Source organism: Oncorhynchus mykiss, chromosome 21 (assembly GCF_057628025.1).
Source record: "Oncorhynchus mykiss isolate SJ-2025 chromosome 21, ASM5762802v1, whole genome shotgun sequence".
NCBI classification, from domain to species: domain Eukaryota; kingdom Metazoa; phylum Chordata; class Actinopteri; order Salmoniformes; family Salmonidae; genus Oncorhynchus; species Oncorhynchus mykiss.
In genome coordinates, this window is record NC_143042.1 from 37,036,157 (window position 1) to 37,064,020 (window position 27,864).

Genomic DNA, 27,864 nt, shown 5'->3' on the forward strand with positions numbered 1-27,864 from the left:
TAACTTGAAGAAACCCTGCACCAAGTGTCCCAGAAAGCATCTTGGCATCCTGCATGATGTCCTTAGAAGCCATGTCCTTAGACTCCATTAATGGGATTGACCACTACTCAACACACCTCCTTCACACTAATATGGCACCCCAAATCCATGCCCCCAAGGTAGCAGTCATACCTATCCTCCGAGTTGGCTACCATCTACTACCAAAAGGTAATGAAGTTGGTCAATGCTGGCTACATTGCCATCTCAACACAGATCAAGTAGATGGACCCCAACAAAGCATTCTGGTAAATCCCGCATCATCATGATGTTCAATTACTCCTTCCTGTACCAAGGAGAATCCCAGAATGAACATCTCCCTGGACCCACCCTTGCTCAATGTGTTCCTCTGATTCCGCCAGAACAGCATCGCCATCAGTGCTGACATCGAGTCCATGTTTCACCAGGTACGACTGCCTCCCAAAAACCGCTCTCTCCTGAGATTCCTGTGGAGGGGAATGAGAAAGGAAAAACCCCAGATGTATATGAGTGGCAAGTCTTATCCTTTGGCACCACCTGCAGTCCATGTTGTGCCACATATGCATTGCAGAAACATGCTGTACAACTGAGAGAACAAAGACAATCCATAACTCAGTACTGCACTCATATGTAGATAACGGTCTACAAAGCCTTCCCACCATCCAGGAGTCCAAACAACTACTGGTCAGAATGTGACAACTGCTAGCTTCAAGGGGCTCTGAAATACAGCAGTGGGCCAGCAACCGTTTATCTGGAGTTGACCACATACCTCCTGAAGCACGATCTGAAAGCGCTAAACTCTGGTTGTCATGACCGAACAAAACCAAGACAGGGTACCCTGGGCCTGAGTTGGCACTGTCTATCGGATAGATTGGGCTGCAAGCACTGACCAGTTGAGTACAAAAGCCTTACCCTGATAATTGTGTGGCGAAATCCTGCACTTTAAGAGCACACCAGCTGTCAGGTAGGAGGAAGTAAATGCGCTGCAAGCCGGAAGTTCACAGCAAAAACCATAGCCCTCTCCCTCCGTCTCTCTCTAGTGCTTTACACTGGAGCTGACTTTTTTCTGTTCAGTGCAGATGGGATCTGTAAATGCACTGGTATTGACATTTGCGTTAAAGGGGGTGTGGGTTTGAGTATATCGCTTGCTATTACATTATTGATTTTATGTATTACAATTTTGATTTATTTTGTATTGGCCAATGAGACTTTGGGGACATTTTTAAAGTGCTTTTATGTTTTGAACTACACAGTCACACATTAATGTACCTAACTCCCTTTTCACTCTATGTAAGGAATATAGATATTTGTAAATCTAATAACTGGGTTCGTTATTGTCTGTTGCCTCTACGAAATTGCCTCTGAGTTGATCTATTTATTATTAGTGTATGATGCATTATTGGTTGGGATACCCCTGTGCTGTGACTTGTGGTTATATGGTGCGTCTTATCCTTTCTCTCCACTAACTAGCTAGCAAACAGGCTAAATTCTAGGCAGTCTCCTCTGCTGATGTGTGCGCGTGTCTGGTAGCGATATCCCTATGCTTCTCCATTCATATCGGCGGAGTTAATACTTGCCTGGCGCCAAAACTAAAATCTTTACCTTTCTCTAACAATACCGCTACAAAATGTGTACAAAGTCTTGGAAAGTCAGTATAACCCGCTGTGTTTCATATCAACCTTCACCGCCCAAGGTAAAGTCCTGCTACAGTGACTGTGGATGAATAACAGAGTGGGATGACCCAATCCCCCCCAGAGAGCACTATCCATCAGGCCTGGACTGAGTGGGAAGGTGAGCTCCCTGACTTGATCAAGGTCCAGATGCTATAGTCCCAGTGTACATCCCATAGAGCCACTTTCCAAAGAGTTGCGTGTGTTCTATGATTCTTCAGAGAATGCTTATGAGTCAGTGGCATTTCTCAGGATAGAAACCCAGCAGGCACAAGTCCATGTCTCCTACTGCCATGGCTCACTCGAGTACCTCCTAAACATCCTCTCGCCATTCCCCACCTTGAACTTTGCGCTACCCTTACAGGTGACCAGCTGGCCAAGCTGTTACAGACCGAGATCACCTTACCTATGGACAGGACAGTTCTGTGGTCAGACTCCACTACTGTTGACTTGGTTGCGCTCAGAATTCAGTCGATACAAAGTCTTTGTTGTTGCCGACCCTGTAACTGAAATCCTGGACCACATATCACCCACGACTGGAGATATGTTGACACACAGAACACCACAGCAGATGACATCACCCAAGGAAAGAGTCTGGCTAAATTGTTTGCTCTTCACATGTGGAATCATGGCCCTCCTTTCCTTCACCCCCCCCCCCCCCCCCAATAGCGCCACAGGAGCAACTACCAGAGTTGAGGAAACCACTTACCCAAGCCCCCCAGGAAGCTGTGCTTCCTCTGCCAGATGCAAGTCACTTCAGTACCTGGAAGGACCTGATTGAAGCCACTTACCGGTCCATCAACCAAACTCACTCTCAAAACCCTGGTTCTCCAGCTACTGAACATTTAATGTGAGATCCTCTTTCTCCAGCACTCCCAGAGAACATCCATCCCCACCTCCATTCGCTGTTAATTAGTAAGTAAAGTGGCCCCCTTGAAAAGCCACCTTCAAAACCTCTCTCCTGAATTGGACAAGTCTACAGGTCTCCTTTGAGTTGGGGGCAGGCTCTGGAGAGCTGAGACTCTTAAACCAGACTTGGTGCACCCAGTGGTGCTGGATCCGAATAACCCAATCGCTTGGCTCCTCATCAATCACTATGATGACAAGCTTGTCCATCCTGGTGCCGATACGGTGTTTACTGACATCCGCCACCATTTCTGGGTTCTGAAGGGACGTCAAGCTGTGCGTCAACACCAACATTCCTGCCTCAAGTGCAGGGAATGGAAAGCCAAGCCCAATGTCCCCAAAATGTTAGACCTACCTTCTTCCCATCTCCGCCTACACCAGCCATGAAGGAGGAAGATGGAAATGGCTATTCTTAGAGGGAAATATGTTTCCATATTTGGGGCAGCTGTGGTCGAATTGCCCCTACCCTGAGACTATCACCAACCACCATCCCCTGTCCAAACCCTCTCCAGCAGAGGCTGGACTCCAGCTCCTTCACCACCTTTAAATACCCACACCTGCCAATAATCAGTGTGGCAGACCTTACCATTTCAGTTTGTTACAAGACACCTTCTGTCTTACAGCCCTTTCTTTGTGTATTTTGGATGCATTTATGACAAAGTAAGTTTGTTCTTACTTCTTAAATTGATACTCTAATTTGATTGAGAACATTCACTGTATTTGATCAATATGTTTGCTTTATGCATTTCCTTTACTCATGTTCGCCTATGTTCGTTCATGAACTTTTTCATGTTATTGAGATTCATGAGCATTTGTTAATCTGTATTTGGTTTATAGAAAATCACTACCATGTATGCTTTTGTATCTTCGTTAACCATCCCATCATCTTCAACAATTCAACTGAAATTAAACTTTGACCAGACAGCATCAGATGGGCTACACATACAGAGACACGCTGTTTCACTAACTCTGATTCTTTTTCCGATCAGATACATTCAGCCTTGTGAACTGAAGGAAAATGATGGAACACAGAGACGAAAGCAAATATAAATTTAAAATAAATCCTTGGTCAATATCTTTGGGGAAGTCTGGCTTCCCTTGGCACTAGTTGTATTCAGTGCACGTGACAAACTTTGATTTGAATACATGCCACAGCAGTTCTACAGTCTCCATCAGAAGCCCAGGCTTTTGGCATAGCTGGAAAAGCTCTAATTCCTGGACTACAGCATTGTAAGATTGTGCCCTCCACGGCACTTGGTTGGTAGGTTACATTATATTTAGATACTTCAAATACTGCCTGAGACACATTTTGCTACTTGTCTCTGCACTCAAATACTGAAACACTATTACATGGTGTTCTTTGTTGGAATGGACTGTATATGCATGAAATGTACATTATGGAAAACATGTCTCACACTTAAGTCATATTTAGTAGAATAATGAATGGATTGACAAGATTTTGGCATTGTCAACTTTTAGGTTAGTAGGAAAGTTAATCATGTAAACCACCTACATACACTCAGTCAGGTGAGTGGATGGTTGCAGTTAGACTTCTTTACGTGCTTCAAACTAGCAGTAGGGGTTACCTTGAATGAATGACTCTTGATCCGTAGAGTTGACTGTAGCAAATCTTTGTATCTTGTTTGGAGTTCCGTGTGTTTTCTTACCTTTGTTTGATTGCAGTAAGAACCGTGCGCTCTCCCACCATCCACGCACACACACCATATGTTCAAACACCAGTGTTTATCGCAGTTGGTTGGTGGCACCTTAATTGGGGAGAACGGGCTTGTGGTAATGACTGGAGCGGAACCAGTGGAATGGCATCAAATACATCAAACACATGGTTTACAGGTGTTTGCCATTCCATTTGCTCTGTTCCGGACAGTATTATGAGCTGTTCTCCCCTCAGCAGCCTCCACTGGTGTTTATAGATCCCTGATGTGTGTATACCGCCACCATTTATCTGTACCTAGTGGTCTGGAGTGTAATTGCCCAAATATTACCATAATATAACATAAACCCAAATTGGCTCCAACACTCACATTCACTGAACATTTAGTATTTGAAACTCAAACATTCATTTCCTAACTGCTTTTTCTATAATCCTACAGGGTCTTTATCATTCTCCATACCTTATATTCCTATGCATGCCCACCATGGTATTTGGCAGCTGGTATTTAAAAACTGATCTGGTTTAGAAATCAAACTCTGGTTCTTATTGCAGAGTACATTGTACAACTGTTAAGATTGTATTGCAAGGTATGCTATATATGTAGGCTATGCCACATGTATTGGCTAATATGCATATGCAGCTTTCGTTTAATGCCTGCATTTATCAACATGCTTTTATTTGGGTTCTATGCAAAGTATATAATTGAATGTTTCTTTAAGCCTGTAGATAGTTACTTGAAATTAGACAATCATGCCAAAACATGATTACATTTTTTTTATTCACTGACAGAGCTAGCTAGCTAGCTAATAAAACGCAACTGGACATTTACACAGTAGCTGGCTAGGCTAGTCAAACTAACATTGGCCTCACTTTCAATAAATTGGCTAAATGGCTAACGGAGTACCTCTTCATTACGATCAAGGCAATTCGTATTGCATGCAGCATATTTTAAGTGCACTCGGTCCCATATCGGTTTTCGAGTCACTATTATTTGAGCCACAAGCAAGTTCTAAGTCTCAAGTCGAGTCCCAAGTAGAATGGGTCGAGTCTCCAGTAGAATGGGTCGAGTCTCCAGTAGAATGGGTCGAGTCTCCAGTCACGTCCAAATCTTGCATTCTAAGAGCAAGTTAAGTCAGGCCACAAGTTAAGTCAAGTATAAAAAATCTATACAGGCAATGACTTGTTAAACTACAAATCTTTGTTTATTTATTGAGGCTACCAGATAGACCATTCCATTATTTTGTCGACAACACATTTTGGTTATGTAATTAATTTTAACAAATTCCAAATGCAAGTTTCATAAGTCGGTCTAAATGTTTCAAGCAATTTTGACTTCCCAAAAGACCAGCAGTCCTATGCTAGTATTGTTGCTTTATTCCCCATTGCTGGTGAGCTTGCAAAGTAAAATGTTCATATTCTTGATCAACATATTCTAAAAAACAATTGGAGCTGCAAATTAATTTATGTCAATCCTCTCTCCCTACAATTTTCAGTTTGCGCTGAACCCGATCCAAAAGCTGTACAGCAAATCAACTGTTTAAGAATAGACAAGGCATGTGGTAATGAGGCATCAGGGTTGGAGATAAACAAAAGAAGGTCATCAGCATATAGCGAGACTTTCTGATCTAAGCCTTTCCTGAGTATACCTTGAATAGCATCATTAGTGTGCAGTATGACGGCGAAGGGCTCGATTACAAAAAAAAACAACCCTGTCTGGATCCACAGTGCAAGGGAACATTGTCAGAAGACAAGTTATTAGTCCGTACTGAAGCTATGGGAGAGAAATAAATTGTCTTTATCCAAGCAATGAATTTGGGACCAAAGCCAAATCTATAAAGAGCAGTTGTTAGGTAGTCCCACTCAACGCGGTCAAAAGCTTTTTAGGCATCGAGCGAAACCACCACATCCGGGTCCCCCGATTTACAGATCTGATGTGCAAGTAATTTATTGGCATTGTCGCCTTACTCATACACGCTGTATCGACCTCATAAAAGTAATTGTTCAGCTTGTCTGGTAGAGAGCTTGTCAAATTCAGATCGGAGTAGCTGGCATTCTTTATATTGATCAGAGGAACGGATTTGTGGCATACTTCTCATCCAATGTAGCTATGGCTTCGCTCAGGTCTCGAAGCCGCTGAGAGCGAGCTTTGTTTTTATTGGTTGTATAAGAAATAATTTGGCAACGTAGGTATGCTTTGAAGGACTCCAATATGGAAGAGCAGGACATCCCTGCGGTTGAATTAATTTCTAGGAATAAGGTGATTTCAGAAGAAATGAAATTGACAAACTCCTTATCTGAGAGTAAAATGGGGTTAAGATGCCATTGATAACACATAAGAGGTCGCTGGGGAAACTCTAGTTCAAGCATTAACGGTGAATGGTCAGAAATAACAATACTCTCATAAGTACACTGCCGAAGGTTAGGCAGACGTTTTTTGTCCACAAAGAAGTAATCAATGCTGGAGTATGTTTGATGAACATGAGAAAAAAAAAGGAATACTGTCAAGGAAACTGCAGGCCTCACACATAGCATATTTCTGAAGAAAATATTGAATAAGTAGGGTACATTTAGATGGCCCTGTATTTCTTTGTGAGGACTTGTCAAGAACTGGGGATATTGTACAATTGAAATCCCCCCCTAAAATCAACAAATGGGAATCTACATTGGGTATAGCAGATAAAAAGGTAGAAGTGAAACTTGTGTCATCCCAATTGGGGGCATAAACCCTAGCCAAAACAAGAGGGGTAGAAAAGTTTAACAGTTACTATGACGCACTGTCCCTTAGGATCAGCAATAACCTCAGAAGCTACAAAGGGAGTAGATTTATCAACCAAAATGGCAGCACCCTTTGATTTACTATGAAAGTCTGAGTGACACAGTTGACCAACCCAGTCCCTGCTAATCTTAAAGTGCTCACCAGTCTTCAAGAAAGCCTCTTGCTAAATTTAAAAAAAAAAAAAAAAAAAAAATTAAAACCCTTTAAAATGTGTCAGCACCCTCTTGTTAGCCCATTTGATGTTCCATGAAATGTACTTGATGGTATTATTTTGGCCACCCCGAGCACTCCCGTTATACAACCCTGTCATTAAAGCATAGTGTGGAAAAACAATGAATAGCCAAAAACCCCAGAATAACCTGTCACAGAGTAATAATGTACGGTGTAAGATACTTGGAAAAAGTACAGGGAAAAAACTAAAAAGAAGACAGAATGACAACATTAGAACTGAACAATTCAAACTCTTTCCTCCCCCCAACCCAGACAATACCTCCCCAAACGAGGTACAAACATGTTTTCTTCACACAGTATGTGTGTGAGAGTGCGGTGTTAAACCCAAACCCACAGTCCCGCCATTTAAAGTAGCGTTCTGCGTTAGTGAATCAAGCAGCAAAAAAATGAATTTAAAAAAGTGAATCCCATGTGCAAACAAAATTTGAAAAGCACCAGATTTATACAATTATATTCCCAGTCTTATAACAGGTATTGAGAGAGAAAATAAATAAAATGTACTAAGGCTTGTCGTGGACATTTCCTGTATTACCAAATCATGAGAGAGCAAACCACACACAAGTCAGAGTTATCATAAAGTTCATTTTTAATTATATGAGCTTCACCATAGCCCTGTGACTCTCAGACCAATTCAGTGTCTATAAATGAATTCTCTGAGAGTGCTTACAAAACAGTCCTTAGTATCATTATAGCCAAGACACACCCATCAAAACTCACAAGATAAATAACAGATCTTAGGAACATTATACAAAGAACCTTTTACCAGAAAAAAGAGTATCCCATAATTTATAGCATTAGCTATAAATTATCGTTCAGTTTGGTCTCCTAAACCGAAGCTCTTACCTCGTTCTTGGTACCACTTAGGACCCAGACATTACCTCACCCAATGGCATACAGTGGGGCAAAAAAAGTATTTAGTCAGCCACCAATTGTGCAAGTTCTCCCACTTAAAAAGATGAGAGGCCTGCAATTTTCATCATAGGTACACTTCAACTATGGCAGACAAAATGAGAGAAAAAAAATCCAGAAAATCACATTTGTAGGATTTTTAATGAATTTATTTGCAAATTATGGTGGAAAATAAGTATTTGGTCAATAACAAAAGTTTATCTCAATACTTTGTTATATACCCTTTGTTGGCAATGACAGAGGTCAAACGTTTTCTGTAAGTCTTCACAAGGTTTTCACACACTGTTGCTGGTATTTTAGCCCATTTCTCCATATCAAATACACCCCCTCCTGGACAAGCTTACAGAGAGACGTGACTGGCACACAGACATTGTGGAGCCAACCTAACTGGTTCCCCATTAATCACACCATCCCTTCACATGGTTTAGGAATAGTTAGACACATTCACAGATAAGACTAACCCGACCTCTCCCCTCTCTGGGCCCAAGTAACCTTTTCCACATAAGCATACTTATAAAAATGTATAAAACATCTTATTTATAAATGTTACCTAAAGGATTCTGATTCTGCCACGACAAGCTCTCAGCCAAAAACCTCTCATTTGATGTAAGCAAATTGTAGTAAAACAACCCCAGAAAAAAATAATCTAGTTGGACGATGTGACAATGTACAGCCAAGACCACAAAACTACGTCTGTGCAACATTGAACGTTTGCTGGGTATAAATTATGTTCAAAGCCTTCAACATTGAAGTAAAGACCTCCAAAAACATGTAGCCTCAGAACATTTACTGTTTACTGGGTTGAGACAAACGGATGTGGTAAACAAATAACCAAAAGTCAATGAGATAATATGTAAACATACTGAATAGGTCATTGAGACAGCATAGAAACAAAGGAATTACGTAAAACCTTAATAAAATGAAATAAAAATGACAATGTGTCACGCCCTGACCTTAGAGATCCTAATTTATTCTCTATGTTTGGTTAGGTCAGGGTGTGACTCAGGTGGGAGAATCTATGTTTTCTATTTCTTTGTTGTTTTTGCCTAGTGTGGTTCCCAATCAGAGGCAGCTGTCTATCGTTGTCTCTGATTGGGGATCATATATAAGTTGTCATTTTCCGTTTGGGTTTTGTAGGGGGTGTTGTTTTCCGTTTAGTATCTGTTCGCTTTCGTAGTCGTTATTTTTTGTTTGAGTGATTCTTGACAATAAAGATCATGAACACTTTGCACGCTGCGCTTTGGTCCACTCTTCCTTACAACGACAAGCGTTACAGAATGCTTTTAAGGCAAGCACACGATGATCAAAACATTCGATCACATCAAATAAGCCTGAGTAGAAGCTCTCCTGGGTTCGCCAACTCCCGAACTTTACAGAAATTTTAGTTATAACTAAACATAGTTATTCCACAGGTCGGGTACTACTTACTTACTATCCACAGTTAGCAAGCAACAGTTGCTGATCTATGAGCAAGTTCAAGACTTCTTGATGTGGAGTTGAATGTGAGCCATAGTCTCCTCCGGAGAATCAAAGGTGTAGTATTTTCCATCATGAAAAATGGATGGTCCCGTGGTAGTCGTTTGGTCTGCCCGAAAGCTGCGCGCTGCCTCGACACAGTGGGGGAGTAGTCCTGGTAGATAGAGAAACTCTGTCCTTGGCATATTAAGATGGCGCCAAAGTGGATGGCTGACGTTTTACATGCTCCTGGCCAATTGTGCTATTTTGTTAGTTTTTTTGCATTGTTTTGTTAACTTATTTTTTAAAATTATTTTGCATATAATGTTTTTATTTATTTATTTCACCTTTATTAAATCAGGTAGGCTAGTTGAGAACAAGTTATTTTACAACAGCGACCTGGCCAAGATAAAGCAAAGCAGTTCGACACATAAAACAACACAGATAAAGTTTGATTTGATAGCTCAGTGGTCTTGCGGGCTCGTGAGAATATCCATCTTCTCATGGAAAAAGGGCACTCGAAAAATGATGTCACGGTGCCTATCACCGTCCCGGAGCTTTGGGCGCAGTGACTACTTTAAATAATACTTTTAAGATCAATTGGATAAAACAATTCCTAAGAAGACCCACTTCTGTCTGGAATTTTATTCCTCATGTCTTCTCTACTTTTGGTGGCCTTAACTTCATGTTGTTTTGCAATTATAATATTGACAAAGTTCCAGTGAAACTTTCTGCTTTTCATCGGCAGGTTTTCTTGTCATGGTCCTTAATTTATAAACACAATTTTTCTCCACACAGATATTATATATGGAATAATCGGGATATATTGTATTAAAAATACCTCTCTGTTTTTAGAATATTGGTTCCGAAATAATATCCTATTGGTGAGCCAACTGGTAAATGCAGAGGGTCTTTTACTCAGTTATAAAGAATTCTTATCACTTTACAAGGTCCCTGTAACACCTAAAAATTTTGCAATTGTTTTAGATGCCATTCCCTCAGGTGTTGCTATGTTATTCAGGAATGTGTCAAGACCTGACCCTCAGAGCCTACCTTCTGTTGACCCTGTTGACTCATCAGTAGGAAAGATTTGTTTCTCTTTTGGTCCATTCAACAACAGAGCGATATGATCCTTGTTTCAGCAGGATGTCATGCCTTATTGGAATGGATTTATTGATAATATCTGTTGGAAAAAAAGTTTGGATGTTGCCACACACATACCTACTTGTTAACAAAATTAAGGAAGTTTCCTTTAAAATTATTCATAAATATTATCCTGCCAACCACTATATGAAGAAGTTTAAGGAAAACATCAACTCAAATTGCTCCTTTTGTAATGACCACCCAGAAACATTTGTGCATCTTTTTTGGCATTGTATGCATGTAAGAAAACTGTGGCAAGACATCAGTAGGTTTATAATTGAACACATTTATGGAGATTTTACACTATTGTGGAGAGATGTACTGTTTGGATTCTTTACATACAATAGAAATAAGCGGAATCATTTTTATGTAATTAATTTCATTATTCTTTTGGCCAAATTTCATATACACAAATGTAAATTTACAAACAGAAAACCACATTTTCGTACCCTACAAAAATAAATTGAACTGTATTTTAAGACGGTTAAATGCTCTACTAACAAAAAAGCTGTTAGAATTGTAAGTATGTGTATGTCCCTTAAGGTCCTTGTGTAATTGTAATGTGATATTGTACCCCCTAGCTCGATTGTCTATTGTTTGTAATCTATGTATGCTTGTGTTCCCTCATGTGCTTTATGTATTGATTTGATATTAATAAAAATAAAACAATTAAAAATAAAAAGCTTTGGGCGCAGTGACCGGTGGGAACGATCAATCAGGGGTTTCTCATCCATGGCAAGAACATCCTTCAGCAGCCTGGAGATAATCTGTGGTGCAAGGCATTTCTGTTGACTCTGGGACCGATACCAGTCTCAAGTTATTGCTGAGAGAAAATCCCTCAAAGTTCACACAGCTCTCCTGTACCTTTTTCAGATCTGCAGCCAGGCGTTTCACGTCAGCCTCCAAGGAGGTAGTCAGGTTGGAGACACTGGTAGCAGAGGTCTCCAGTGCTGCAATCGTCATGGTGTGCAACTCTGTTGTTTTGAGTGACAGCTGGCACCGTCTCGTTTCGCAGGATAGTTAAATCTGCTTTTAAAAGTATCAGAAACATCTTGTATTCGGACCTCAATCGTAGCAACTACATCCGTTTTCCTTTCAACTATCTCAGAGCGTGGTAGCTTGATGGCCTCGAGATTTTTAATTTCAGCGCCACCAGGCAAAGCCGCACCCCTGGGTAAAGTGCGAGTCTCTAGGCCCTCTGACTCAGGAGAGGGCGGTGATAAAAATGTGTCTTGTAGGCCGGGTTTTCTCAAAGTCGTGTTTTTGGCCTTATGTTTCGTTGACATGCAGACATTTGAAAGAAAAGTAATCTTGGGTATTACAGAAAAGGATCACCAAGCTAATATTTGAAAATAAATATGGTTTTGCTGTAAAATTCACAAACTTTAAGAATAATGTGGGAGCAAATGGAAAACACGTCAGTCGCACATTGCGCCAGTTTTCAAACTTTTTGACCCTTGACCCCCAACAAGGAGTGGTTCAAAGCTTGCAATCCCCGCGCAAATGTAGCCTGTCATTACAGCCAAAAACGGTGATGCATTTTCAAAATGTAAGACACAGAAATAAACCGCGTTTTACACATGCATTTTAAAGTCAGTCATTCATGTTAGCAGTAATTAACAACTAGGGATATCATGTCATATCGTTACTTCTCTGGAGTCAAGAGCAAGCAGGATCATATGGCCTACCTGTATGCAGCGGAGGTTGCAGAATTGGATGGAAAGCATGATCTATCTGTAGGCTTTTTCTTCCTCACAAATATTGTAATTAATTCATCAGAATATATCTTCACCCCATATGTATTGAAGGTAGTGCATGTTACAGCTGTCTTTAGACATACAGTGCATTCGGAAAGTATTCAGACCCCATGAATTATTCCACATTCCACAGCCTTTTCTAAAATGTATTATATTTTTTATTAATCTACACACAATACCCCATAATGACAAAAACACGTTTTTAGATTTTTTTGCAAATGTATAAAGAAAAAATGATATCACAGTTATGTAAGTATTCAGACCCTTTTCTCAGTACTTTGAAGCACCTTTGGCAGCAATTTACAGTCTCAAGTCTTCTTGGGAATGAAGTTTGGCAAACCTATATTTTGGGAGTTTCTCCCATTGTTCTCTGCAGATCCTCTCAAGCTCTGTCAAGTTGGACGGGGAGCGTCGTTGCACCTCTATTTTCAGTTATCTCCAGAGATGTTCGAGTTTTAGAAGTGCTTAGGGTCGTTGTCCTGTTGGAAGGTTAACCTTCGTCCCAGTCTGAGGTCCGGAGCGCCCTGGAGCAGGTTTTCATCAAGGATCTCTCTGCACTTTGCTCCGTTTATCTTTGCCTCGATCCTGACTAGTCTCCCAGTCCATGCCACTGAAAAACATCCCCAGAGCATGATGCTGCCACCACCATGCTTCACCTTCGGGATGGTGCCAGGTTTCCTCCAGACGTGATGCTTGGCATTCAGGCCAAAAAGTTCAAAATCTTCATGTGCCTTTTACTGAGAAGTGTCTTCCGTCTGGCTATTCTACCATAAAGGCCTGATAGGTGGAGTGCTGCAGAGATTGTTGTCCTTCTAGAAGGTTCTCCCATCTCCACAGAGGAACTCTGGAGCTCTGTCAGAATGACCTTCGGGTTCTTGGCACAGTATTTCCAGTGGATGATTCGGAACGGATTAGTTTTTCCAAACTGGCCCTGAAATCATTTTTTTTCCTCATTCAAACTTGAACGTCATGAAGGAAGCCTGGAGGCTCTTCTGGCCGAGTCTCAAGTCATCAAATTTGACTCCAAGACCTGTTAGTCTTATTTCAGTCTTTGGGAGCTAGCTAGCTATATGTTCGTCTTCATCAGACAGTAGCTTGCGTTTTCAATAGAGGCTGCATTTACGTTGTAGATATAAGCAGGCCATTGGCTGCATACATCACGAGGGGTATATACAGGAGTTCTGATTGGTTCCAAGTTTAACATTTCGGCAAATTTGCCTGAGAAGACAGTGTTTAAATATACTTTATGAGAAAATGTCCTAGAATTGTAGGTTCCAACAAATTGTTGTCATCATAACAATGTCTTACTCTCAAATAGAAAATAAATCTGCTCCTCCTCCCTCGCTAGGGATAGATCAACTTCACTATATTCGGCATTGGCCCACCAACTACTAGTAGGACAAGGTTGTGTATTTGCAGCCATTTCAGCAGGTTTTCGGAATCGAATCGACTCTTCTTCTACTACTGTACTTGAGTGTCACGGCCCACCTACATTAACTTCCGGTAATACAAAATTGTGAAAAATAAAAATTACCCTGCTACCAACAATTATCCCTCACAACAACAAAAAACAAACACCACCCCATTCCACTATTTAACCCTATCTAATCCTACTCCGGGAGGACAGAACACTACCACACAACACCCCCTGGAAATCTTCTACAGTAAAACCTGTCAATCCCGAGCACTTCTCTGCAGCAGCCACCACAACCTATTTTCTGTGATTGACATTTCATTTCTGCAGTACAGTTAACAACAATGGCTATGAATGCTAAGAAACCCACCTTACTGAAGCACATTATTCCCATCCCTCTCTATTGGTCTCTGCGTACTCACAGGAATCCTCAAGGATCCCTCACCCTGTACCCATCTTCCTCTACCACTCTCTTCACTGCTTCAGCATACGACATTTTCTGTACTACTGTTACCCTAGCAACCTGCCTTTTCTCTCACCTGACACCTCCGATCTCCAGCCACAATGTACACACACACACAACTTTCTCCACCGATACTTCACGTTCATTCGTCTCATGCCATCCTGCACACTTATCGCCTCTTCCTCTCTGTTTACTTTCACACTTGACAAGCAACTCCTAATGCCGCGTTCATACACTAGTCTGAGGTAGGCAACTCGGAAATGTCGAACATGCTAACTGGTACCACGCGGCACGTGTATAACCAGTTAGAAAAGTCGGACATTTCCGATTTTCTGCTTCCGATTAGCACATGAACGCTGCATAAATCCAGAGTCTGCGCATGCACTTCCCAGCTCCAACGCTATTGGACGCTTCTGAATCACCGGGTCTCTCAACCAATCCCATGACCGTAGTAAAACCAGGAATTTGTCAAGTCACGATGACTTGTAAAATAAACTACTGTACATGTTGTGAGATTAAGTATTTTTACTATACTGTTTCAAACCAAGTATGATCACTTTTTATTCATGTTAGGAAATACTATAAACTACCACGATGACTTGTAAAATAAACTACTGTACATGTTGCCTAACTACACAACATGCAGTATTCATTAATCTCCCGTGGGCAGATGAGATTAAGTATTTATACTATACTGTTTCAAACCAAGTATGATCACTTTTGATTCATGTTAGGAAATACTATAAACTACCCCATCTACATGACCCAAGTCATTAGCATACTTGATCTGCAGACTACACATAAAATATGAAAATTACATAAAACATTTCAATAACGACAATTTCCGAGAATGTGTCCTATACATTGCATGTAGCAGATGCTACAATATTTATATGTATCATCCCGATCAAAAAGTTTGTTCATTCTTTGGCCTCGAAGGGCAGGGCTTATGAGCGGCGTTTATAAGCCCAGACCGTCAGGGTTTGTCACACTTCACCCAGGAAACTGCTTGCTTCTACAGGAGTGTGCTGTAACTTTGCGTACTGTCAACATGATTATTATCATTGACGATAAGGTAAGACCTATTCAGTTTGCTCGTTTTGAAACGTTTAGAGCATTTAGATTAGTGTTCCCGTTGCCGCGCCTGTCATCAAATGTTAATTCCTAGTTTACCGCTAACTAGCTGTTTGAATGTCATTTTGTTATGGGTGTAAAATGGCACGTTGATGCCATTTTACACCCATAGCACTAGCTAGCTACCTAAGGGCCAAGGAAACGTGTTCATCGCGATAGTTTGCGGGCTAAATATCAACATGGCTAGATCAAATGTTTTTGTTTGGGCGAAACGACCAAATTCACATAGAAATGGGAGTTATAAATCTGTCAGTCATTGAACGCAAGTCTAAACTTTAGATCCCTTGAATGTGTTCTATGCTTCCCGTTAATTTTTCGCATCCTTCACTTTCTGTTTTGTAGCCTACACCAGCTTCAAACAGGTACAAATATAATATTTTTGGTTATAGAAAATATATTTTACTGTAGATGGTACAATGATTCTCAACATTGTTAGCTTGTTTTGTCACAAACTGAAACTAGGCAAACTAATTTTAAAAAGTAGGGGTTAGATCAGCTTTAATATTGCACATGGTCGTTTCCGTCAATATAGTTTGCCTTTCCAATCACACATTTTTAAATATGTATTTTCACTTAACCCTACCAGCGTTTCAATAATTGGAGTAAACTAATGGACCACAGCATGTGGGCTTCTACTTCCAGTTTTATATACATTTTAGACGCAGTGTATTTTACAGTAGTTATCTTTTGTTTTTAGTCCCATCCTTCAGCAGCTCTGCCATCTCTCTGAAAACCATAGTCTTGATTTATATTTGCCAAATATTTTTAACTGTGCTGTTTCAGAGGTTCTGAACATGCATACATTTTATGGCCACAGTATATTATACATGAGTTATCTTGTAGTTTTTAGTCACACCCTTCAAGCTCCACTCAATTAGGCAAACTGTTAGAGATTTCTGCATAGTGCATTTTACCTCTTAGATTTAAGATCCCCAAAACAGGGGACCTTACATCTAAGGAAATGGCTTATGTTGAGTAATGGCTCTGGTTCCCACAGACAGTTTTTTTTTTTTTTCTTTTTTTTTCTAAGTCTGTGTGATGTAATGTGAAATCTGAAACCACTTGAAGCTGGGATGTCCCTCCTACCATTTCACTCCCCATCAACTCCTGTCTGAACCCCACATTGCAGGGCAGATTGGTTTCATAGCTGCAGCACATTTTAGAGATCAATTTTATAGCCATTCATCTAAAATAATTCAGTGTTTAAAACAACACTTTCTGTTTGTCATAGACTGACAAGATAAATGTGAGATGAAAGGTGAATTTCTAACGAGTTCAGGAAGCCAAGATCTGGGAGATGTTCACAGCGATTGGGGCAGACCTTTTGCTCATGAGACCTGTAGAAAATAAGCACATTTTCTTTAACTATACATACAAATATGCATTTTACAGTTAAGGAAGGTGAAATCTTAGTTAATCATTTCATAATTTGATTATACTAGACTCAGCAAAAAAAGAAACGTCCTCACTGTCAACTGTTTTTATTTTTAGCAAACTTAACATGTGTAAACATTTGTATGAACATAAGATTTGAAAAACTGAATAAGTTCCACAGAAATGGAATATTGTGCCCCTGAACAAAGGGGGGGTCAAAATCAAAAGTAAAAGTCAGTATCTGGTGTGGCCACCAGCTGCTTTAAGTACTGCAGTGCATCTCTTCCTCAAGGACTGCACAAGATTTGACAGTTCTTGCTGTGAGATGTCACCCCACTCTTCCACCAAGGCACCTGCAAATTCTCTGACATTCCTGGGGGGAATGGCCCTAGCCCTCACCCTCCAATCCAGACGTGCTCAATGGAATTGCGATCCGGGTTCTTCTCTGGCCATGGCAGAACACTGACATTCCTGTCTTGCAGGAAATCACGTACTGAATGAGCAGTATGGCATTGTCATGCCAGAGGTTCATGTTAGGATGAGCCTTCAGGAAGAGTACCACATGAGGGAGGAGGATATCTTCCCTGTAATGCAGAGTGTTTTGATTACCTGCAATGACGACAAGCTCAGTCTGATGCTGTGACACACCGCCCCAGACCATGACGGACCCTCCACCTCCAAATTGATCCTGCTCCTGAGTACAGGCCTCGGTGTAATGCTCATTCCTTCGACAACAAACACAAATCCGACCATCACTGGTGAGACAAAACCGTGACTCGTCAGTGAAGAGCACTTTTTGCCAGACCTGTCTGGTCCAGCGACGGTGGGTTTGTGCCCATAGGCGACGTTGTTGCCGGTGATATCTGGTGAGGACCTGCCTTACGACAGGCCTACAAGCCCTCAGTCCAGCCTCTCTCAGCCTATTGCGGACAGTCTGAGCACTGATGGAGGGATTGTGCGTTCCTGGTGTAACTCGGGCAGTTGTTGCCATCCTGTACCTGTCCCGTAGTGTAATGTTCAGATGTAGCGATCCTGTGCAGGTGTTACACGTGGTCTGCCACTGTGAGGATGATCAGCTGTCTGTCCTGTCTCCCTGTAGCACTGTCTGCAGTCCTCATGCCTCCTTGCAGCATGCCTAAGGCATGTTCACGCAGATGAGTTGGGAGCCTGGGCGTCTTTGGTGTTTTTCAGAGTCAGTAGAAAGGCCTCTTTTAGTGTCCTAAGTTTTCATAACTGTGACCTTAATTGCCTACCGTCTAAGTTGTTAGTGTCTTAATGACCGTTCCACAGGTGCATGTTGATTAATTGTTTGTGGTTCATTGAACAAGCATGGGAAACAGTTTAAACCCTTTACAATGAAGATCTGAAGTTAATTCGTAAAAATCCAAATATCTTTGAAAGACAAGGTCCTGAAAAATATGTTTTTATATTTATAAAGCATGTCATTTCAAGCCTTATTTATACAATTTTGTTCACTAGGAAAGTCATATCAATTGTCATGTTTTGATCATATTTGTACTGTGTACTTGAGCATGTGTCCTCAATTGACTGCACCTCAGGAATTTATCAAATGTATAACCAGAAAAGTGAGATTTTGAACCTTTGAGTATGCAGCATTACAAGTTTTTTTTAAAGTATGTTCCTCATGATAAATCATTTACTTTTGGGGATTATGTAGATTAACCAGTTTAAATGTAATAGCCACGCTTGCTTCACACTCATGTTGGTGCAAGCAGGCTAGGTATCAACAGCCAATCCAGTAGCGTCTGGAAACTAAAGTCCGCTTTGATTGGTCAATATAGTAACTCTGTCGCAGAGTATTTGCATAAAGTTCAGCTTTCCCCAACTTTGGTCATGCCCTATTCATGTCCCTCGCCAATGCTGTCATTGCCCAATCGTCTCTGCCCACTTTGATTTCTTCAATGAAATTGAATGAGCTTCCGTTGTTTCATAACCCCCAATGTGCTATGTGGATATCTTGTATAATGTAGGAGGTGTAAAATAAACTCTGAAGCGAGTGTGGACATGCTAGGTTTCAGGAGCCTGCGGGTTTGATATGATTCCACCATGAGTGGCAGCAACCAGCTACTATTCAACTCCTAGTTTATCCAGTGAGCATCACATTTAGGATAGCTGGTTGGCTAGCTAGTGTTCTGTCTCACTGGCCATGCAAGTATGATCATGGCTATAGTAGAAGGGACCATGCAGTAGCCAACTAGCTAGCTAATCGTGGATGCCAAGAGACCCAGCTATCTACACATGGCAGCTCATGGGCACACATGCTATGTTAGACATGATATCACCATGGACAACAATAACTGGTGATAACTAGTGGGGAGGGAGGGAACTGTCCATTTTCTCTTCTGCACTGTTAAACCAATCCAGTAAATGTGGAAGAGTAGTTGAGATGACGTGTCGCTTTGTTAACGCCAAAAGTGGAAGCTAATATGTCGCTTTGTTAACGCCAAAAGTGGAAGCTAATATGTCGCTTTGTTAATGCCAAAAGTGGAAGCTACGTCACAGGCTCTAAATTTTCCCTGATAACAGGAACATCTGGGTGTTGGGGACTGAGCAAAAGCTAGCCCTTGATCATGAATCTCAGTTCCATTACATTGCACAAGTCATTGGACTAAGATGTATTTTGTTAAGTCTGAACATCAACATGCGTTGCTTGCGGTACAATGTTGGAAGCATAAAGACCTTTTCATATCAGCAAGCAATAATTTTCAAAAAACATTACATTGATGCACACCTTTTCTTTATAGGGTTTCTGGAATACCGAGGGACCATCTGTGTTAATTAGCTATCTAGCATGCTCTGAACACTTATGTGTAACGGAAGAAGGCTGACAGAAATGTGTTGTCACTGAAATACTCTCGGCTGAAAATGTGATGAAGACGGTAGAAACCGTGTTTTTTTTTTTGCATTAATGACATTGTGATGTGAAAGGGATTTATTTTCCTATTTCTAGAACTGTATCGCAATTTAGAATCAAATCACACTTAGATGGAGTTTTTGGCTTGCCAGAGCCAGTCTACCTTTGAATATATTCAATTAGGTCCTTGGCCCTAAAGGAGTAACGGTAGGCTCCTTGAGTACTTCTTTTGTCTAGGTAGAGGCTATTCTTTGACTTCATTGTTGAGAAGATGGCATCTCACCCAGGCAGTATGGATGGTGGTGTTAAAATAAGCTATCAATCAAGGCTCCTGGTCCAGCCTCAAACGAGTTGACATATGAATTAGTGTGGGCTTTTAGTAGATAAGACTCCCTTTGGAGAGGACTTGTGATCTGCTCAATCGAGCCTGAGGAGCATCAATGGTTAATTGCAAGTGTATGATAACAGAGCGCATAGGCAGTCGATTACTGATGTCTGTTGTGATCTTGACATGGGATGAATGAATCCTCTGAAGTCATTGATTAAATCATGCTCTTGTGTGGTCTTATAAGATGCACAGACATTTGCTTCGTCTACAGAGATGTGTGCTTTTTACTTTATTTTTGACTGTTGGATTAAGATGTTTCTTATTGTCCTAGCACTAAGCAAGGTCCTACTATCATGTTCCTGTCAACCAATAAAGTATTCTATATTCTCCATTGTTTGCCAATAACCTATTTGTATACTCTATTGTTCTGTAGGAGGCCTTTCTCAGTGCCCTGACAGAAGCAGGAGACAAGCTGGTGGTAGTGGACTTCACAGCCACCTGGTGCGGCCCTTGCAAGAACATTGCTCCCTTCTTCAAAGTGAGTGGTCTACCAGCCTAGAGATGTCTGCCCCTGAAATGGCGACCTACTCCCTAGTACACTACTTTTGAAAAGGGTACACTATATAGGGGATAGGGTACCATTTCAGATGCAGAATATACAAAAGTATGTGGACACCCCTTCAAATGAGTGGATTTGGCCATTTCAGCCACACCTGTTGCTGTCAGGTGTTTAGAATCAAGCACACAGCCATGCAATCTCCATAGACAAACATCGGCAGTAGAATGACCCGTACTGAATAGCTCATTGACTTTCAATGTGGCACCGTCACCGTCCAACAAGTCAGTCAAATTTCTGCCCTGCTAGAGCTGCTCCGGTCAACTGTGCGGTTATTGTGAAGTGGAAAATTCTAGGAGCAACAATGGTAGGCCTCACAAGCTCACAGAAAGGGACCCCTGAGTGCTGTAGCGTACCAGTCATTTGTCCTTGGTTGCAACACTCCCTACCCAGTTCCAAACTTCCTCTGGAAAAACGCAACATCGGCACAGTAACATTTTGGGAGCTTCGTGAAATGGGTTTCCATGGCCTGAGCAGCCGTACACAAGCCTAAGATCACCATGCGCAATACCAAGTATTGGCTGGAGGGGTCTAAAGCTCGCTGCCATTGGAGAAATAATGGTTTGGGGCTCTCATGGTTCGGGCCAGGCCCCTTAGTTACAGTGAAGGGACATTTTCACGCTAGGTCATACAATGACATTCTGGATGATTCTGTGCCTACAACTTTGTGGCAACAGTTTGGGAAGGCCATCTTTTGTTTCAGCATGACAATTCCCCCATGCACAAGTGAGGTCCATATAGAAATGGTTTGTTGATCTGTGTGGAAGACCTTGACTGGCCTGCACAGAGCCCTGACCTCAACCCCATTGAACACGTTTGGGATGAATTGGAATGCCAACTGCGAGCCAGGCCTAATCGCCCAACCTCACTAATGCTCTTGTGGCTGAATGGCAGCAAGTCCCCACAACCATGTTCTAACATCTAGTGGAAAACCTTCCCAGAAGAGTGTAGGCTATTATAGCAGCAAAGGGGGGACCAACTCCATATGAATGCTCATGATTTTGGAATGAGGTGTTTGACGAGCAGGTGTCCACATATTCTTGGTCATGTAGTGTATGTCTATGGGTCCATGATGTGTCCCCTAGGGTCAGTCAACCTCAAAAAGCTCAAGAAAGAGTATTTTATTAGCATTCCTGCAACATTATTTTGAAATATTATTTTATCTCAGAAATTAATGTAATTGCTTGCACCCAAATTGGCAATTTTTTTTTAATCGATAGGATTCATATATTCAATAAATGTATACCTAAGATCTGATTTGGCCCAAACTTTTTTCTATTAATGAGTTAGACATGAGGAATCCAAATAAATGGTAAAAAGCCCCCTCCCCATGCCATTATTTGAATCTTAAACATTAAAATGGCCAATTTGGGTGTAATCAATTATCACATCAAATTATGTTTCATATTTTATTTGTCACGTGTCGAATACAACCGGTGTAGACCTTACAGTGAAATATTTACTTATATGCCCTTTAACACTTATTTTTCTTAACTGCGTTGTAGGTTAATTAAAGAGCAGCAGTAAAATAACATTAGCCAGGCTATCAAATCAAATTTATTTATATAGCCCTTCGTACATCAGCTGATATCTCAAAGTAGGGTGGCTATATACAGGGGGTACCAGTACAGAGTCAATATGTGGGGGTACAGGTCAGTCAAGGTAATATGTAGGTAGAGTTATTAAAGTGACTACGCATAGATTGGCGCAGTGGTCTAAGGCCACTAGAGATCCTGGGCTCGAGTCCAGGCTCTGTCACAGCCGGCCGCGACCGGGAGACCCATGGGGCGGCGCAAAATTGTCCCAGTGTTGTCTGTGTTAGGGGAGGGTTTTGGCCAGGAGGGATGTCAATGTCCCATCGCGCACTAGCGACTCCTGTGGCGGGCCGGGCGTAGTGCGCACTGATATGGTCGCCAGGTGTAAGGGGTTTCTTCCAACACATTGGTGCGGCTGGCTTCCCTGGTTAAGTGGGCGTTGTGTCAAGAAGCAGTGCGACTCGATTGGGTTGTCTTTCGGAGGACGCATGACTCTCGACCTTGGACTCCCGAGTCCGTATGGGACAAGACTAACGACCAATTGGCTACCATGAAATTGGGGTGGAAAAAGGGAGTAGACAATAAAGGGTAGCAGCAGTGTAAAAGAGGGGGGGACAATGCAAATAGTCTGGGTAGCTGTTTGATTAGCTGTTCAGGAGTCTTATGGCATGGGGGTAGAAGCTGTTGAGAAGACTTTTGGACTTGGTGCTCCAGTGCCGCTTACCATGCGGTAGCAGAGAGAAGTCTATGACAAGGGTGGCTGGAGTCTTTGACTATTTTTAGGGCCTTCCTCTTACACTGCCTGGTATAGAAATCCTGGATTGCAGGCAGCTTGGCCCCAGTGATGTACTGGGCCGTATGTGTAGTGCCTTGTGGTCGGAGGCCGAGCAGTTGCCATACCAGGCAGTGATGCAACCATGCTCTCGATGGTGTAGCTGTATACATTTTTTTTGAGGATCTGAGGACCCATGCCAACTCCTTTCAGTCTCCTGGGGGGAATAGGCTTTGTCATACCCTCTTCACAACTGTCTTGAGGTGTTTGAACCATGATAGTTTGTTGGTGATGTGGACACCAAGGAACTTGACGCTCACAACCTGCTCCACTACAACCCCGTCGATGAGAATTGGGGGCGTGCTCGGTACTCCTTTTCCTGTAGTCCACAATCATTACCTTTTGTCTTGATCACATTGACGGAGAGGTTGTTATCCTGGCACCACACGGCCAGGTCTCGGACCTCCCCTATAGGCTGTCTCGTTGTCGGTGATCAGGCCTACCACTGTTGTGTCGTATGCAAACTTAATGATGGTGTTGCAGTCGTGAGTGAACAGGGAGTACAGGAGGGAACTGACCACGCACCCCTGAGGGGCCCCGTGTTGAGGATCAGCATGGCGGATGTGTTGTTACCTACCCATACCACCTGGGAGTGGCCTGTCAGGAAGTCCAGGATCCAGTTGCAGAGGGAGGTGTTTAGTCCCAGGGTCCTTAGCTTAGTGATGCGCTTTGTAGTCAATTAGTAGAATTCCTTTTGTCCCGTGTGAAAGGGCAGTGTGGAGTGTGATTGAGATTGCATCATCTGTTGGGGCGGTATGCAAATTGGAGTGGGTCTAGTATTTTAGGGATAATGGTTTTGTGAGCCTTGACCAGCCTTTCAAAGCACTTCATGGCTACAGACGGGAGTGCTACTAGTTGGTAGTCATTTAGGCAGGTTACTTTTAGTGTTCTTGGGCACAGGGACTATGGTGGTCTGCTTGAAACGTGTTGTTATTACAGACTCGGTCAGGGACAGGTTGAAAAATGTCAGTGAAGACACTTGCCAGTTGCATGCTTCAGTGTTGCTTGCTTCGAAGCGAGCATAGAAGTGATTTAGCTTGTCTTGTAGGCTCGTGTCATTGGACAACTTGCAGCTGTGCTTCCGTTTTGTAGTCTGTAATAGTTTGCAAGCCCTGCCACATCCGACAAGCATTGGAGATGGTGTAGTATAATTAAGTCTTAGTCCTGTATTGACGCTTTGCCTGTTTGATGGTTCGTTGGAGGGCATAGCGGGATTTCTTAAGCTTCCGGGTTAGAGTCCCGCTCCTTGAAAGCGACAGCTCTACACTTCAGCTCAGTGAGGATATTGCCTGTAATCCATGGCTTCTGGTTGGGGTAAGTACACACGGTCACTGTGGGGACGGCGTCATCGATGCACTTATTGATGAAGCCAGTGACTGATGTGGTGTACTCCTCAATGCCATTTGAAGAATAACGGAACCTATTCCAGTCTGTGCTAGCAAAACAATCCTGGAGCTTAGCATCTGCATCATCCGACCACTTTATTGACTGAGTCACTGGTGCCTCTTGCTTTAGTTTTTGCTTGTAAGCAGGAATTAGGAGGATTGAATTATGGTCAGATTTGCCAAATGAAGGGTGAGGGAACGCTTTGTACGCATCTGTGTGGAGTAAAGGTGGTCTAGAGTTATTTTGTTTCTCTGGTTGCACATTTTAACATGCTGGTAGACATTTATAAAAACGGATTTAAGTTTTTCTGCATTAAAGTCCCTGGCCACTAGGAGTTCCGCCTCTGGATGAGCATTTTCCTGTTTGCTTATGGCCGTATACAGCTCCATGAGTGCGGACTTTGTGCCAGCATCAGTTTGTGTTGGTAAATGGACAGTTACGAAGCGAAGAATATAGATACTCTCTAGGTAGATGGTGTGGTCTACAGCTTGTCATGAGATACTCTACCTCAGATGAGCAAAACCTTGAGACTTCCTTAGATCTCATGCACCAGCTGTTTACAAATATACATAGACCGCCACCTCTTGTCTTACTAGAGGCTGTTGTTCTATGCTGCCGATACAGTGTTTAACCCGCCAGCTGTATGTTACTCATGTCGTCATTCGGCCACGACTCGATGAAACATAAGATATTCGTTTTTAATGTCTTGTTGGTAGGATATTTGTGTTTGTATTTTGTGAGTAAGCGCTGTCATATCTAGAACCTCTTTTGGTCGTAGGAGACGGTGGCAGAAACATCATGTAACAAATAACGCGCCAAAACGCACAATTTGGTTACAAAATGTTGTAGGAACGCTAATCTTATCTGTTTCTAACTACAGAAATTATTTCCAGAAAATCGGCGCTGGTGGGTGTCATGGCTTCCAGAAATGACATGGAACAACCGCCTCTGCTAGTTGTAGCTGTCTGACGTTCTCCAGTGAGGGGCCTCATGCCAAGTGGGAGTTGTCTGAAGCGGTTGGACTGAGCCAGAGCTATAATGAGAGAACCCTGGCTTGTATCCCAAGTGCCACCCTATTCCCTACATAGTGCACTACTTTTGACCATGGTCCATATGGGCTCTGGTCAAAGTAGTGCCCTATATAGGGAATGGGGTGGCATTTGGAACACTGACCGTGTCTCTGACTGAGTCGTGTGTTGTCTTGGTGACCATCGGGAGAGCCTCCTCCAGGACTCGGCGCTTATCATGTGAAAGACCCATAATATGGTCTCTAACCAGAATGCTAATGTGTGATGGTGAATCAAAAGCCCACTGAGGATGTTCAGTAAGAGGAAACAGAAAACAAAAATTACTTTTCTATTGGACAACTCCAGTAGTTTCAGTCCATTTGAACACGACTTGGGGCATTATGGCTTGGGGCAAAGTAAAGCATGTTCTCACCACTACCACAGCTGTAGATGTGATACTGCTGCCTGCAACCCATGTTACACTGACTCAAAAGATTCATTGTCACCTCTGCAACTTCTATTACATGGTGGTAGTGTAAATCAAGTCCGCCACAAAACAATGGTGTGCGTCCTCTATCTGTCAATTGTATGTTATGACTATGAACACGAGCTGTTATGCCCAAGTCAACTGGTTGAGACGAGACAGTACAGTATTAGGCTTGTTTTTCCATTGATGTTTTGCTGACCCATGACCTTTTAACCTCTGCTCTTTACTTCTGTACAGGGGCTGTCGGAAAAACCAGAGAACAGTAACGTGGTTTTCCTCAAGGTGGACGTTGACGACGCAGCGGTGAGTCACACAGCAGTGTCCTCTGAATACAGATTAGGGATATGGACGCTTAAATGTACCTGGGAGACTTAACGATTTTTAAGAAGATAGTTAAGTTATTAGGAAGGACGTCTACCATGGATCGCTAAAATAATAAGGATCACTTTTTTTTTTTTTCTTCTCTCTACTATTTTAATATTGTGGGGACACCTATACATTTGTCAGCCAAGCACAAGTTATCCGTATAGCCTATTATCGTCTAGACATGGCGTTTTAGATATGTTCACGCCTACAATAAAAACCTCCCGGTTTCCGTCAATAAAATTCAGAATTACAGTTTGGGGAGTGGGGACTAATCCTGTGTGAATCGTCTTCTGGAATAACGCACATAACCAACATCTCTAATACCCGTCTGAATAGGGCTATAACATGGCAAAGAATAGGCTCAGTGTAGAGTGCGCTTCAGAAATATCCAAGATTGAGTCACCAAGATTTTGTAAAGCAGGGTCATTAGTAGCTGTCTAACTAGTGGTGCACGGCTCCAACTCATACTCCACTAGTTAGACAGCTCTACTAATGACCCTGCTTTCCTGTCTCAGTTTATCTTTGTTTTGCGGTAAACTGTGGTTGCTGTGGTTACAAGGAGTCGCTTTGTGTAAAGGTGGGGTTTTCCAAGACCTACTCGTTTGCTTGATTACAGAAGGCTTGAGGCATTCTGCACAGTCAGTTAAGCTGGACAGGGTTGTCCTAACTAAGACCTTCCTTACTGGGTGTTACTCAACCACATGGATGTTTTTTTATAGACTCTGTTTGGACTACTACCTTATCATAGCTCCTTATCCCCATGGATAAGGGGTTTAAAAACAAGGGTCTGTTTAAATCACCATTCACTCTCTCTGTTACTGTAGGATGTGGCCCAACACTGTGAAATCAAATGCATGCCAACGTTCCATTTCTACAAGAATGGGCAAAAGGTGGGTCTTTTATGCTTTTTTCTATATGACTAAGACGATGTTAGATTTAGTACAGGCCTAGTAGTATAGTGTTTATACTACTATACTAGCCCATGTTTTTGAACCGTTGCTACAGTACATTGAAAGTGATTGTAAGTTCTCCTGGTGTCGTTCCCAGGTGGATGATTTTTCTGGGGCCAACCAAGCCACGCTGGAGGAGAAGGTCAAGGCCCTGAGGTCATGAGGCTAATGCTGCCACACACAGACGCTGTAGAAAAACCTCCACCAACCATGTCTATAAAACATATTCCAACTCCCTCTCAACGGAAAGATTCCACCATATGTACAATCTAACACTCAGTTTAAAAAAAAGTACATCTTAATTATATTATTTTCTCTTCTAAATGTTCAGACCAAATCATACCTCTAAATCCTCCAGTGTATGAGTATTATGTTATTATTCATCTCAGGAGTTTCTCTTTAAAAGGACCATATTATAAACCTGTTTTTAAATCTTAGAGCTATGTTGTATTGTTTATATTCTGTTGTGTGGGTGCGCTCAATAAATTAAGATTCATTCTGAAATTTGGTTTGTGTTCCCATGCTTTTTATGGATGAGTTAAGGGACAGGATGGGACACATAC

General features: G+C 42.0%; 2 protein-coding genes across 2 annotated transcripts in view; one reads left to right on the plus strand and one right to left on the minus strand.

Annotated features, from left to right (window-relative positions):
* Positions 1 to 4,265, minus strand: part of haus3 (HAUS augmin like complex subunit 3) — a 31,102-nt gene extending 26,837 nt beyond the window's left edge. Inside the window, exon 1 of the mRNA XM_036957884.2 lies at positions 4,178 to 4,265. The gene's annotated coding sequence lies outside the window, so the exon portion shown is untranslated. The remainder of the gene's footprint in view (positions 1 to 4,177) is intronic.
* Positions 4,266 to 15,388: 11,123 nt separating this feature from the next.
* LOC110500479 (thioredoxin) lies at positions 15,389 to 27,805 on the plus strand. The gene is made up of 5 exons (XM_021577868.3): positions 15,389 to 15,486; positions 20,556 to 20,660; positions 26,223 to 26,288; positions 27,176 to 27,241; positions 27,399 to 27,805. The coding sequence occupies exons 1-5, from the start codon at positions 15,463 to 15,465 to the stop codon at positions 27,462 to 27,464; spliced, it is 327 nt and encodes a 108-aa protein (XP_021433543.3). The 5' UTR covers positions 15,389 to 15,462; the 3' UTR covers positions 27,465 to 27,805.
* Positions 27,806 to 27,864: the final 59 nt, after the last annotated feature.

Coding starts and splice junctions, on each gene's coding strand:
- LOC110500479 (XM_021577868.3), top strand. CDS start 15,463: ATGATTATTATCATTGACGATAAG. Junction 15,487..20,555: donor TTATTATCATTGACGATAAG/GTAAGACCTATT, acceptor ATTGTTCTGTAG/GAGGCCTTTCTCAGTGCCCT. Junction 20,661..26,222: donor ACATTGCTCCCTTCTTCAAA/GTGAGTGGTCTA, acceptor ACTTCTGTACAG/GGGCTGTCGGAAAAACCAGA.